Here is a 15,647-nt window from a genome sequence, read left to right as displayed (position 1 = left end):
CTGGCATCTCCAGACACCCTCCACAGCATTAAACCCCATCCCCCACTACTGTAGTCTTCTTATCAGCAAAAAAATCAGTGCCCAGTCCAGTACTATGAATGTAATAACTGCCTATCAGATAAAATATACAACAGCTAGTCCTGTTCTGCCCTGAGCAGAAGCACTAATTTGAGTTTCCACACCTTTGACCAAGAGTCAATTTTCATATAAAGCCTATAGGAAAGGAGCATCTTTGACACCTCTTCTATCAAATCTAGCTGAAATTGACTAATCGGTACAAAAGTAATTACAAGAAATTTAATTAGAGAAAAATTAAGCACTAGGAAGCTTATCCCAGAGAGACCTTGTAGAAAAATCAGCTAAAAAAATCTATTATTCCAGGTATGAGATATTTTCTCCCCAGACACAGCAACAAGGCTGTTCTTTAAAGCTATCTGAAAAATCATGTTCCATCACAAATCAAAATCATATGGATAAATACCAAAAACTGCTCATTAGGTACGTACACTGCAATTTCTCATTATCTCTACCTACATGGATTTCTTCCTTTTGTTAGCTAGGAAAAAGTCAAATATTTAAACAAAAGGCAACTGCATACATTTTGTAAAATGATATTAGCAGGTGAGAGAAAATAAGTTTACCCATTACATGCCACACTTACATCTCTCGAGGCTGCTATCTGATTAATGTATTCTCCATCAGTGAAGAGGATATTCTGCCCTTCAGTATGACAATCTGTGAGAGAAAGATGACGCGCACTGCATTAACTTATATTAGCATATGCTGCTCTCGACTTCTGCCTAATTTGCTGTCACTTCAACTAAGAGATTTCTAGGGACAATTTGCCTAAAGAGACATCACACTACTGATAACATCATTTTACTCTAGGATCTCCTCTCTCTCTTACCAAAAGCACATAATATTCCTTTGTCCCTTCAAGATTTGTTAAAACTCCTTCCATTGTGTGAAATAAAAGGGGTTACCCAATAGAAGCATTTAACGATAGAGTAGCCTAAATTATTATAACACAACTAAATTCTGATGTTGCTGGGAGATTTAATCTTTCCTCCACCCCAAAAACTTCTTTGGTTTGTTTCTTTTTGGCTCTTTTTTTAAATCACGGTCAGTATCTTTAAGGAGTGTCCTCGATCCAGGCTATAAAACCTATGGACAGAGATGACAGTCAAACTTGTCATTATTCATCTCATTTTTTTCAATTGTTTATAAATTTTGCCAGACTAATAACTGAAAATAGATCCACGGTTTTTAGGAAACTAAGGCATATATCTGAATGCATCAGGCATTTATTCAAAACAGTTCAGCCATCGTTATAGGCTTTAAGACAAGACGACTGCCAAGTCATCCCTTCCCCGTTCATATAGTACACGTTACGGATGTGGTGCTTACCAGGCAGGAATTACTAGACTAGCTTAAATTGGCCGTACTGCTGCAGACCAGGTGAACAGTTCTGAGCTCCAAGATATTCATATGTAATTGCAAAGGACAGTGGAGCCACTAAGGTACCTAGTAAACATTACTGATAAAGAAACTCAAGACGAAAACCTCTGTAAATTCAGGTCCAATCACCTAGCAAGTCTCATTGAATTTGGGGATTCGTGTATGGTAATTGGGCAGGGAAGAGATACACAGCTCAAGGACCGCATCTGAAGTTTGGCAAAGGCGTCAGGTGCAAGATTGTTGACACATAGCCTGGTAGTCTCAGATACGCTGTCATTTGCTAGGTCATCTGTCAGAATGGAAAGACTGTCTCTCGAAAGAGAACTTTCTGGTTTTCAAGAGTCTGACGGACTCTATTGTCTGAGAAAGGAGAAAATAATGTTCACAGTTTTCTAAGGCTCTCATGCCTTCTGACTAAGATCTACTCCTATTAGCCACACAACCCTTTATGAATAAATGCGAGTACCTTATTTGAATGCATTATCACCAACCCAGGCATTTGAAAGAGGTAACTTAGGACAGAACCAGAGGGCAATACGCCCGCTAACAGCTGAACATTTATACGAATCCAAGTATTTCCTCCTAGTTGATATGGCTCTTCAGACACGGTACAAATATGGTAGAGATATACTATACGACATATTTTTTCAGAACAACAGAACATGCTACAAATGCTGCAAGTTAAGATTACAGTGGGGCAACTACTACCATTTAGAGTTGTGTGCATATTCAAGTTTCCCCAGGACAGGTCAACATACCCTCCTCCCAGCGCCATTTCTTTCCTTCTAATGGGAAAACGGAAATAACTGGAAGTGGTTATTAAGTAACATTTACATTTGTCCTAGTCAAAAGAACAAGGCTGTATTTGCTCACAGTATAACACTGCAAGATAAATTTGTAGACGTGCAAAAAGCAAGACAGCACAAGTTCAAGAACTGAAATGAAAACAGTTGTCAGGGGCATCATCTAGCATTCTTTTTTTTTTTTGACGCTATCACAAACCATACAAAATACACTTGCATGAGGGAATCTGAGGGATTTCTGAATGGGTATTCCCATAGTTATAAGATTTACTTTTGCAGTAAAGAATTAATAGAAGTCATACCCTTGTTATACTAGTGTCTTTTTTGAAGTATAAAGAGGCTGTCTTGCAGAAGGACACTTGTTTAGGCTGAGATTTGCAAAACAAAGCTAACAGCTCTGAGGTGTAGACTGCAAATGTGTTCAAGCATCTCTCAAGATTTGCATGAAGAACACTCATTTGTTTATCAATGGTAACATAATTAAGGATCTCAAAGGGCCCTAATGGTTGAAGCTGCCTTGAGGAGAAGAAAGTGGAAAAGCAATTCCAGGAAGGCAATTTGTCAGGTCCTTGGACACGCTTCACTCAAACTTCACCTACAGCTCCACAAAGATTAAACAGCTTAAAAAGACATTCACATTTTAAGGACTTACAAAAGGTTACACAGAGTAGATTCTACATTCATATGTTTTTTTAAAAATTACTATTTCTGTTTGAAATATGGAAGCCCAGAGAGTTTTTCTGAGGTTTCAATCAGCACTTCCTTATTTAGGTCAGGATGCAGCACAAAATCTTTCTTCCGATCTACAGAACGAGCCTGTCATTGTTTGATTGAGAGATAATTGTGTGCCTCATCAGCTGTTTGCAGGAGGGGTTAAGAATAGATTTATTTCACAGGGAGGTCATTAAAGCACATTTCAGGAATATCCTCATATTCTAAACAGAAACCCAGATTATGATGCTCCTATATCTAAAAAAAACAATAACAACAAAGATCTCTTCCCCTCCCCCCCATTTAAACATTAGAACCATGTGTTCTCTGGATATGCCTATATTAAAAACCAACGGTCTTGGTCATAGTTTGTAACCACCTACGCATAAAAGATACTGGAAACAAAGTTATATGTAAGCCAAATTCTCTCTAGCTCGAACTAGAAACAAATAAAACTTCTTTAAAAGGGGAGTTAAACAGCTGGAGTCTTTCAATTAAGATGACTATACATCCTAAAAAGTTTTGATATTCTTTCAGCAACTGAAGTAGGTGCAAGAGCTCTGAATGAATTACAGCAGCTTGTCAGATCAGACTCACAAAAAGCAGTCTCTTTCTGACCTCAAAATCTATCTTGATTTCTCTTCTGTTTACCTGAAAATACACAGCATGTGAACAGTAAGCTATCACCATCTTGAGTCATATCTGGAGTTTCATACCTGGCAAAGCAACTGCACCATCTTGTTCCAAAGTTTCAGGGTTTATTCTTATGGCTGTCATACTGTGATTATTCACATCTCTGTATAACAGATACCCCTGGTAAAAGTAAAAATATTTTAGTATGACATTTTCTTAAATACAAAGGATATTGTGAAAAATGAAAAAAAGATCCATTATTATTTTAGATATTCTGTAATAACTCTGGAAACCTTTTACTTCATTGCTTCATTTTGATAATTAACTTTTTCCATTAACCAAATTCTAGGATAAAAGCTGGCAATCTGGCCCTCTCCACACTGTCTTCATGCTGTGATCAGCATGCTGATGCTCATAAACAGCTCTTGAAGCCACATGTAATAACTCTCTATTCTTCATATGGGTATAAAATACAGTGAAAAAGGCACAGCGATAGTTAAAAAAATACATACACACACGCACGCACACACACAGAGATATACACACAGACAAACCACCCCCAGCGCCACATTCCTGTTCCCACCTTCCAAATTCATAAAAGATTCCCAGGAACTCTAGGAAGGAGGGGCATATATTGCCCTGTATAGCAGAATGAAGATTAATGAGGATTAATACATATATTAAAAGACTAGAGGATTTTTCAGAAATGTTAATTATTTCAACTACCTTGACTCCTACTAGGAAAAAGTCTGTTTTGACAAAAACATGATGCCATGTATGTGTTCTTTCTCAGCTCTTCACCAAAGAGATCTCCCAAAGCATATGGTGATTTTGGTGACAGCAGCCATGATACAAAAGATTGAACACCTAAGTTGTTATATTCATCTCCCAGTTGCTAATGAAACCTAAGAGAAGGGAGATATTCAAGCCTAATGATTTCCCTCCACGCGCAGAAGATCTTCATCTGCCCCAAATTACCTATTCTGGTCAGCAGCCCATATTGACAATTCTCCTTTGGTGTACCAAAGCAGCATCTTCTCTATCTTCACAGATTTTTTTTTAAAAGGCTTGATTCAGTCACCAGTTTAGTAGGTTTGTCAGAAAAAAGATGTGCTTACTTGGAACTCACATTTCAGGTTTATTACTTACAGCTGTAACTTTGACTGTACACATAAACAAATACAGTCCAGTAAGTTTTGCTTCAGCTTTTTCTATAGAGCTTACAAAATCTCTGATTCTGCATAACACAAACGATCCATAAGAGAGGCAACATAGTAACTCTGCGCTCACATCTTTTCAATTCCACAATGATAGTGAACCCTTCAGGAAGCAGGGTAGAAACATGGTTAGGGAATTTACTCCCATACAATACTTCTGATATAAAAGCAGCTACAGGAAAGGAAAAAGATTATTTAAGGGCACTTATCAACATGCTCATTCAATGTAACTAAGGCCAAGCAAACTAGTATTCACCTACAGGAGGATTCCAGACGCCAGGATGAATAATGACTAAATGACCATTCTGGCAATGGCAATGTCATACTGAGAAATCTGACAATGGCTCGCACTGGCTTTAAGCGAGAATAGTCTCAGGTGAGAATCCTGCATGTCTAAGAATGGACTTATTTCACAGGGAGGTCTGCATATCCCCAGAATATCCTCATTTTTGAAAGAATAAGAGATCCTAGTTATGATCGTCTAATTAAAGCAAATAAATAAACAAACAAAAACAACCAACCAACTAAATCCTTCCCATCCAAGCTACCGGAATTTTTCTGGATAAAGCAATCTATGTGATGGAGGAAAAAATCACAATCAAACTAGGAAAAATAAGTAAAGAGCATTGAGGTGGATAGAAAAGCTTCAGTTTAATTTAGACGACGAAGTAAGAAAAGTGACTCGAACCTGAGCTGATTTAACCAAGCAGCTGAAGGGAAATGAGAGCGAGGGCATATCCCACCTTTTTATGGCTATATATTTAACATTAAGTATGACCTGCACATCCTCCTAGAAATACAGCCTCAGCCTGACATTTTCCCAGCTAGCAGTCGCTTTATACAGGAACAACCAGTGTGTGACACATTTGCTGCACACACCTGCGTAAGCACTCAAAAAATATATATTTATGGCCATATACAGAATGTTCAAATTATGTAACTATATACAGTTAAACTGAATTGTTCCTATTTCTTTCTAATCTAATTTAAAAAAAAGCTTCTGAGTGTATGCCTCCTGCCACATTTGTATTGCACCAATACATTTTCTGCTAATCTATCTCTTTCAATACGGAGCAAAATCAGATTTCATATATATGTATGTATATACACATATATATATGCATATACATAACTGTAATACTGGAATATTTATTTCTAACTGACAATTTCACTTCAAAAGCATGCAATGAGTATGCTTTTAGTTTCACAATGAGCTCACTCAGTTAGTAGTAAAAATTCAATAAAAATTGCTAAGTAGTTGCAAAATGAAGCAAATTCTCTAAATTTGGAATTTCTGGGCACTCAGTGGAAAAAACAGGATTCTAAACAAAATCTATTTTTATAATGAAAGGTACACGTATAGGAAAAGGTGGCTGATATTCCAAAAAGCTAACTAACTAAAAAAACAAAATATCCAAACACAGATAAAACTTTGCAGAGGTAATGTCAACAGATATCTCTACTTGTTATTATATTTACCCTCCCTACTCCCAAAATAGCACTTCTGTATTTTACTGCAAATATTTTTAAAACAATTACTTTTTGTAAACAGCTGTTTTTAGCAACTAGAAATTGTATTCTTATACTGTTTTCTTATGACAGTGCATGTTTTTATACTCACTTCACAATTTAATTAGAGTACATCAATTAAGAGCAACTGCACAATTCACAGATTTAAAAGTTAAACCACCATACTCTGAAAAAGTATTAAAGTGATAGCACAAATAAATTATACTTTTCATTAATTCTTTCTGTATGCCAGTACATGTAAGTGTTCCCCATCTTTCACAACCATAATTTAAAGTCAGTACCAAAAAAATAAATTTAAAACCAAAACAAAAGGAACAATACAACAGTCATGTAAGCTTACCCTAAATCATGCTTTACTTGAGTTATACATTTGGGCAGGGGGTTATGTTTTAGGTATTCACCTACCTGAGCATAGCCTAACCAGGATTTTTTTTCCTTTCTGTTTTTGATGCGGGATGTAGAATTGTATATATGGCCCTGAGAAGAAAAAAAAAAAAGAAAGAAAAACACACACACACACACCAGTAGTTTAACAAACGTCAGAATGCCAATTTTACAGTTACTCATTTATCATCTAAATAAAAAAGTCTTCAATCATATTGAGAATTTTAAAAAATGAAAGAAAAGGCTGTAAAATGCTCACAGAAATCATCAGAAGAGTTTAGAGAGAGCATAAAAGAACAAATTAGTAAGCTACAAAAGATTCTAAAAGGCAACAGAACATCACTAAAGGTAAATCAACATTTCAACTGCCATTCACCAGACAAGAAATCGCATTACCCTCACTGTCCCACTATATCCAGAGCCAATTTTGTAAAGTCCATCTTTACATAAGAGATAGAGGAAAAAACCGTCACTCTGAAGTAGGCACTGGTCATCTTCATCTACAGATATCTCTTTTAATGGCCATTTGTGCATCAGGGCTGCCTTCTTTATCCCATTACTGAACCAGTCCTGGATTTGGATTTTGCCCACCAGAACTGCCTGTACGCTCCTCTGAAGAGAGTTTAAAATGGTTGGCACCTAAACAATAAAACAAATAAACAGATTATGGCACTTCCATCACAACATTTTACATTACATAGTAGAACTATAAAAAGCTTAAATTCACACTCCAAAAACCCATTTGCCCATTTTTTATGTTCTATTTTACGTACTATCTCCAACTTAAGAGAGAAAAAGAAATATCCATTTCAAAAATAGTAAGAAAAGAAGGCAGCTGAATGTACATATTAGATCTTCTCAGAACTCAGGTATGTGTGATTTACACAAACTTCCAGATAAAAAGAAGATTTAGTGCAAGACCTGAATAGTTTGACAAGCATGGCTGCCATTATTGGTGAGGATAGCGGAGATTGCTTGCAATGTTCTTCCTGTCTCTCCCCACGCAGCTACCAAACTGAAGAGGCAAGCGCAGGAAAGTGCTGTCAAGGACTGTCCTGTACTATCATTCATTCCCGTGCTTCGGACAGTTATCTCCAGAAGAAGCTGGAACAGGGATTCTGCAAATAAAATGCAACAATTACGTAGGCAAGTCGCCAAACCACACTAAGCAGGTTTCCAATCCGTGGGAGATTAATTTTTAAACAGTGTATTAGAAAATACACAGTGTATATCTTTCCTCAGACGTTTAGTTAGTCCTATTTTCAGTTTCTCCCTTTACACTTTACTGATGGTTAAAATTATGCCAGTGAATGAGGAGAAAAGAGAACTGCAAAGGGCACTATACTACTGTGGAACTTCAGTGAGTCATTAGTTCTAAAGAACAGAACATAGAAATCAAAAAACATGGTAGAGCCCTAAACTCACAAGAAGATCAATATGATCCCAGGCGTGTATTTTAATACCACTATTTACTTTCTTATCACAAAAATTATTATTTGCAAATATAATATAGTACACATATGAACCTAGTCAAAAGCATCAGAAATTATCAAAGGTCAGGAAATTCTGACTAAGAAATTCTAGCATAGGATGCTTTCTCTCCTGCCCTCAAGCATACAGGCTTATCTAAACAGTTTTGGAACATGAAACTATTTCCAATTCCAAAGCAGATACCCAACAAATACAATTTAAATGTAATTCTACTTTGAAAAAGAGTAACATTTTATTCTTTCAAGTATAATTTATGTCAATTGCTTTCAGATCATATTTCATGTTTGATGTCTTTAGTCAATAACCAAAGGTTAAAACAATCTGTTTTCACCAGTGATCGCTCATACCGGTCTTTCTACATAAAAAGTTTGAGAGAGGAAATTACAAAATACTTCTAGTAGGTGCAAATTATGTTAGTCCTTGAGTAGCACCTAGTTTCTAACATTAGTTATTCCCCCTTTTGTTTAGCTATTAATCAGCGCTAGTAAATAAAGATAAAGCATCCTATTTAGATAGGCCTGCAAAAGTCATTAATGCTTCATTCTTTTTCCCCAGAAAAAGGTAAGTCTTGATATTCACAATGACCGAAGAATAAGGAAACCCTCAATCCTTCTGTCACAATGGAACATATATCAATAATTAATGGGCCAAAAGGAATTATTTATCTGCCCATTCAAGCTAGCTCAATACTAAGATTACATGTAGGTTTTAATCAACCCTTGTCTAATCTTTGTGACCGCTACCCAGGTTGAAGCATATCACATTTATCAGAAATTAGCATTTCAAATCAGTATCTTGACAATTATTTTAACCATAAGCTTTATTTTTTAAGCACTACTTAGCGACTGAACATCCATAGCAATCAATGTAGAAACAAAATCTACTTCAATTTTTATGAAATTAAAGGCACTGTAAGGCAGTAATAACCAAAACCAAGCCTGCTTTGTAGCTTTTATGCTCTGTGCAACCTTACTTCAACAGCATATAAAAGCTTTTGGTCGTAAACTACTATGATCTTCGGAAATAGAACACTGCCGAGCCATAACATAGAACAAACAGGTAGGTAGTCTGAAGAGTTTTGTTTTGTTTTGTTTTTGTTTTAAAACAACAGATATTACAGTCTGCCTTTCCTTGCAATCCTATAAGCCAGTAAAAACTATGGTTATAGCCAGGGGATAACCGCATTTTAACTGAAAGGACAGTATAATCACCCATATATCCACAGCCATTAACAGCTGACCTTTTGTGTTCAGTACCACTAAAAGCAAAAGGAATTTCCAGACAAACTTCTGATTGACAAGCGGAAACAAAAGCAAGAATTCTAACAACTCTAACAATTTAGGTAGCTTTATATAAAGTATAATATTATATTATAGTATTAAATAGGTAAGTGATAGAATAGAGCGGTAGATCAGGACAGAAGTTCTCTGTAGAATTATTTTCTCTACATTAACACCCAATGTTTTATACATTCGTTTATAGATACAGTAAAGCAAATGAATCAAAATTTACTAGGCTACCAGGTTTATGGTATGTTTCAGTGAAACTTTACATCACGCAATTACAGAATACTTTTTTTTGCACACCTTTAAATGTCAGCACTTCTGTTCTACAAAAGGTTAATGGCGAGAAAGTAGTCACACACACCATAAGGGAGTCTACCCTCCAGAACCAAGCCAGTGAGTTCAGAACAGAAAACAAGCATAAATCTGCATTAATTAAAACAAGGAAAAAACGCTACTGTCTCACAGATGTTTGCTAAAACCATTTTCTTCGGTATTCTTTCTATAAAATAAAAAAAGGGAGGAAAATAAAATAAAATGGGGAAGAAAGATATTACCTAGGACTTCAGGAGGCTCTGACTGGAGGCCTTCTGGCTGCTGGCCCTGGAGCACATTAAGTAGGGCTTGTAGACTCCTGAGACACAAGGATGGATGAGAAAATCTTGTCTCCTTTATCAGTTCAAAGACTTCACATAATCCAACTTCAATGATCTAAAAAAGTACAAAATATTTTAGAAGATCTGATAACATTTTGGATCTTCATCAATAATGGTACATCCTAATGTTCACAGAACAAGACAGTCATTTGACTAACACGATGTAATACAGAATATAATACTAATTCAAAGAAAGAAAGTATCGAACCTAAAATCTACTTACACAACTATAATAGTAAGTATTTAACAGAAGTTATGCCTGTTATATGGAAGAGCACATCTAAATACAGTAGCAATTCCCTGAAAAAAATAAAGAAACTTCCACTTTTTGGACAGAGTCAGGAATGTAAGAGAAACCATGACTCTGACTGCTCCTAATTTCTATTGAGTTCACACTTCAATTGACAGATCTTACTTCCCTTTCCCTCACTCATTAATGTGAGCAAGCTAGTGAGAACTCACGTGCAACCTGAGTTCCTCACTTCAGTAACATTACATTTCTCAGCTGATATTGGTACCACTAGTACTTTCCCCTCAAAAGCCTCATATAGTTTTTGAGGCAACATAATCAAATGAAGGTTATTTACTCATTACTAAAACTGTACTAAAGTCTGTACTTGTCACAGACACACGTTATGCCAACTTACACAGCACCTGTAAGAGTACTGTTACAGTCACTCTTAACTTTCCCTTTTTAGCCTTCCTGAATATTCTGAGATTACAATTATGCTTCCCTTCACTGACTGCTCCTTTCAGGAATTTATCAAACTCAGTACTTCTAATAATTATGTGGATGAAATAAGAGAAAGCAGGAGGAACTCTTGTTACAAACAGGTGAGTCCATCTTCAAAAGCTCACTGTGTGTTTCTATTCAGAAATCTAGAGCTAAGATGTCAAGAGACAGGCCCTCATGTTTAGAGTATTTAAGACAGATTTACCTTTGATTAAGATTGAAGGAAAAAGACTGAAATGTGAAAATAAATAAAACGGTTGACAGAACTGCCACTCATGTTTAAAATGAGGCTACAGACTTATTTTGATAGCCAGCTAAAATGTCTACTGGATGCCCTGTAACCATCTTTTCTGTCATCTTATTTATCTCACTCTTGTCTTTCAGAAGTTATTTTAGCACCTGTTTGACTGATGGAGGAAGAATAAAAACAAAATCAAATAAAGTCTCCAAAGCGCAACATCAGTTTTCCTGTGGACTGCACTTTACATTTCCCTCCTCTCCTTTGAAGGAATGAAACACATGCATGGAATCTACAGAAAAAAACCTGTCAATAAAATGACAGCATGGATGTTTTTTCCAGGGTCCAAAACCCTGCATAATCTTGCAGGCTAAAGAATAAGATGCACCGTACAACATCTCTACAAACTTTATTTTCACTGATAATATTTCTGAGATGCGTCTAGAAGTTTTATCTGATCTTCAAACAGAACGCCTATTTCACAGGTGACAGAAGCAGCTGGAGAAAGCAGAGAACCTAACAAATGTAAAACAGAAGGGGAATTAATTTGGTGAACTTCCACTACAACAGTAACTAACTTAGAATCAACAACAGATATTTATACTGGAATTTATCCAAATCTACACAAATTTTGTTTAGTATCTGAGATAGCAGATTGGATACAGACCTTGGACAGGTCTCTTCACTTTCGTACCTACTACTAAGGTGGCAGACAGTCCCAGGCAACATAGATTTAACAGAGAAAAAGCACAGTAAGCAAATACTTAACAAAATTCAGCGACAAACCCCTGGAAACCAGAGAGGTTTGTGTGCGTTCACTGCTATAGCCAGGAAGAACCAAGATAAGGGCATCCCACATCCCTGATCCTGCTTTACAGTTTGGAAGCTCTCTTTATATTGTTTTCTCCCCACAGGTTTCACTAGTGTGGCTAGGAGAATAGATGGGGCACACATGCGGCCTTGGAGACTAAGCTGAGAAAAATCCACTATCTGCGCTACACTGAGGCAGAGGGTACTCAAAAATATGAGCATTATTAAAAAAACAACAACAAGCCTTCCTCCAAATCCTGTACATTGAATGACACAGTAAGAACACAGTTCTTTTCAAGACATCTTAAACTTTTTCTCCCAGCTCTCAAGATTCTATGAGCCAAAATAAGTGGTGCTGCAGTCTCAATTTGTGTCACAGCCCGCCAGCTTTCACTGACGCTCATCGTACAGCCATCCTCTTGCTCCCTTTCTAACATCTTTGAGACTTAAAAGTATAAGCTTGCCTTATGAATGGTACATATCATTTCTATCCTGGGTGCAGGTATTATGACCCATAACTAATTGTTTAAAAAAAAAAAAACCTTCAAGAAGTCTCATCTACACTATCATTTTATTTCCTTTAACTTCTCCCTCATAATTGCATGATTAAATACCTGCATTAATTTATATGTATTTTTAAGAATACATAGTATGTAATAATATATTTACTATTCTGCATTAATTTATTTCTATTCTATATAAATAAAAGACTTCACACAGATAACGGCCTCCAAGTAAAAGACTTGAAGTGTTTCTAAAGAGAATAGTTTTTTCCTTTATTTTGTGTTACAACTTGAAAATTTTAAACTCTGACACCCTTAGCAATAGCAATCTTCTACTTTCCACATGCAACTGTTTTGTCTGTGCCATGGTGATATCTGATCATCCTCTAATTCCAGAAGCTTTTTGAAACTCCAGTCCATTCTTTGCAATATTAGATTGCTTTTTAATTACAATTTTAAATGAAGCATCTGTAAGAACTTGTCTCACTTAATACAATCTATGTGCAGTCATATACAGTGCATTAATAATGCTAACTTTTTTCTACTGACTGTGCATTATTTTGCAACTATATACAATGATATTTCAGTTATCAAGCTGCATAGTAACCTAGTTTACATTCCTCTGCAATTCTCTATTGCTATTTCCAGAATACCAATTGTGTCCTTTAGATAAAACTATCTAAACACAATCATCTATAAAATTCTAACTTTCCAAGCAAGTAGAACATTCAACAAAATTACTGTAGCAGTAGTCTTTTTAATTCAGTATTTGGAATATAATTAGAAGAAACAGGGAAAATTACTCTGAATAAGTTTTTTTAGACTCAAAAAAAACCAAAAAGAAACAGGATTCATAGCATTAATAAGCTAACAATGAACAAAACTGAATCCATTGCAGTTACACAGTACAAAACAAGTGGAATTACGAGCAAATTGAAAAATAAAGGGAAAAAAACAGTAATTCCTATCTAGAGTATTTCTGACTTTCCACTGCTGATTCTACTATAGACATAGAAAAAGGGATTAATCTCAAATGGTAAACAAAGCCGACAAAACAACCCCCCCCCCCCAAAATGCACCTGATCGTTGTACTATACTGTCCAAAATCTTAATGTATATTACTAATCACCTAGTATTATCTATGATAAAAAGGCACTGAAGCTAAAAGAGGAAGAATTTAAAAAATTTAAGGAATAATTCACAGTTACTGCAATTGCATGTATAACCTGTAGATCATCTTAAAAAATATGCCCAAACCGAATTCCAATAATACAGACATTTACTCTCTTTTGGGGGTAAAGCAAGAGAAAGTATCCTTTTCTACCACAAGCTACTAGCTTCCAGCAGCTGGAGGAGTGACCTTATCTGCATTTTGTGCAGACTTTTGAAGCTGCAGGTTATTTTCAAGTAAAAGTAAAAATAAAAGTACTTATAAAAGAATACTTAACTCACTAATATTAATTATCTGGCAGGTACCTAAATCTAATTCAGTAAATACATCTACCTTTAATTGAAAGAGTCAACTCCTCTTGTAGGAAAGATGTGTTTTCTCCTATTCTCTGAGAATTGGAAGCGCTCACGTGCATTTGACAATCACACTTGCAGATGATTCTGGACTAGACGGACTACGAATACAATAATTCCTATTTTCCAAGTAGCTAGCTTATAATCCTTTTCTTTTTTCCCCTACAAAGAACATACCAACTTTAGACCACACACATGGCGCACTTGAAATGGCATCCAGTTACTTGCCTTTGGAAGTTTAATGGGTGGCTCTTTGGATTCCTCTTCTTCATCGCTGTCCGAATCGCCACTCTGTACGCTGTTCTTTGAAGCCAAAGATACGGATGCTTCCTTTTTTTGCCACTCCAGTACACAGTGGCGTACATTGCAGTAAACATTAAAAGCTGAAGGGTTGCTATGTAATCTGATATCCGGTATGGTTATTGTACTCTCTAGGTTTTCCGTCTGAAAAACAAGATTGGTTTTTAAGAGGAAGCAAAATTCTGTTTTGCATGAAATTTATTAGAAGTTTCAAGCTCCAAGCCAAAGAAATTTCAAGCCAAAGATAAGTCATCTCAACAGTCTCACAATAATTTTGGCCAATCAAGTGATTCTCAAACTGGTGACTGAACTTTCTTGTTAAGGCACTAACTATATTTTAGGCAGGGAAGAAAGGAGGAAGACAAAGAAATCCCCGAACGTTCCATTTGGCTTCAGTCCCTGTCTCACATAACTCAATGAGGACACTGGGATGGAAAATGAACAGGGTCAAAGACAGTTCAGACTTGAGAATTGTCCGCACTGTCCAACGTCTCCGGCAGTTGGCTGTCAGATTTCAAGATTCATCTTCTGAACAAGGATCAGTTTTATTATTGTTATTATTGAATTTTAAAATGTGCTAATACTGTAGCTGTTAACTTTAAATTTTATTGTTTATTAATAATCTGTTTACTAAATTTATATTACAATGTTTAAACATCGTTAGTCGTTTTTTCATTGATGAGATGGAAGGTTCAAAAAATGCCCACCGCAAGATGCTGTAGATAATATTACACAATTAAAAAAGAAATGAAAACATAATGGATACATTCCTGATGAAAAGTCCCTCAAAGCTTATTAAGCAGAAGGACATCATCTTGTTTTCAGAAGCCCTGAGCCATAAAATAAGAGTTGGGAAACTGTTGTGGGAAGCTACCACTACACAAATGCTTGCCATCCCTTTTCCTAGCTATGTACTGCTAGCATACAGGCAGTCACTGCTGAGTCCCAGAACAGCCTACCTGAGGCTGTCATGAGACTTGAAAAACATTTTTTACGTTCTGCTCCATACCATCCCTTTCTGCGAGAATGAGATGAGGCAGGAAGAATGGAGTAACTAAAATACAAACAAAACAAAAACACCCCCCAAAAAATACACACAGACACAAAAACCAGGCAAGGAGTACTTTATCTTGGGTTGCTTAGTAGGACAGACTGTTACGAGCCCAGGCTATGAAGGGATAGCCCAGTATAGGGAAAGGTACAGGGAGAGAAGCAATTCCCTATAATAACTCTATGTAAACAGAGGACAGAGAAACTAAAGAATTACAAAAGGCCTAGGTTTAAAATGCAGGGCAACTGTGCTTGAACATGGAATGTAAAATCTGCAGGGGGATTAGGCTATACTGAGGAAGGGTCATGACCGACTTCAAAAG

At 36.2% G+C, this 15,647-nt stretch overlaps 1 protein-coding gene across 24 annotated transcripts in view; it reads right to left on the bottom strand.

The window, feature by feature from the left end:
* MYCBP2 (MYC binding protein 2) overlaps positions 1-15,647 on the bottom strand; it is a 222,431-nt gene that overhangs the window by 174,035 nt on the left and 32,749 nt on the right. For all 24 annotated transcript variants that reach the window (XM_068929451.1, XM_068929456.1, XM_068929463.1 and 21 more), the window contains exons 3-9: positions 14,203-14,418; positions 10,068-10,221; positions 7,658-7,854; positions 7,133-7,375; positions 6,758-6,829; positions 3,689-3,785; positions 662-735 (exon numbers count right to left, since the gene is read on the bottom strand). In XM_068929451.1, the coding sequence (XP_068785552.1) occupies positions 662-735; positions 3,689-3,785; positions 6,758-6,829; positions 7,133-7,375; positions 7,658-7,854; positions 10,068-10,221; positions 14,203-14,418 (1,053 nt within the window). The remainder of the gene's footprint in view (positions 1-661; positions 736-3,688; positions 3,786-6,757; positions 6,830-7,132; positions 7,376-7,657; positions 7,855-10,067; positions 10,222-14,202; positions 14,419-15,647) is intronic.

Source organism: Struthio camelus, chromosome 1 (assembly GCF_040807025.1).
Source record: "Struthio camelus isolate bStrCam1 chromosome 1, bStrCam1.hap1, whole genome shotgun sequence".
Taxonomy (NCBI): Eukaryota; Metazoa; Chordata; class Aves; order Struthioniformes; family Struthionidae; genus Struthio; species Struthio camelus.
This window is presented reverse-complemented; position numbering and strand designations above follow the sequence as displayed.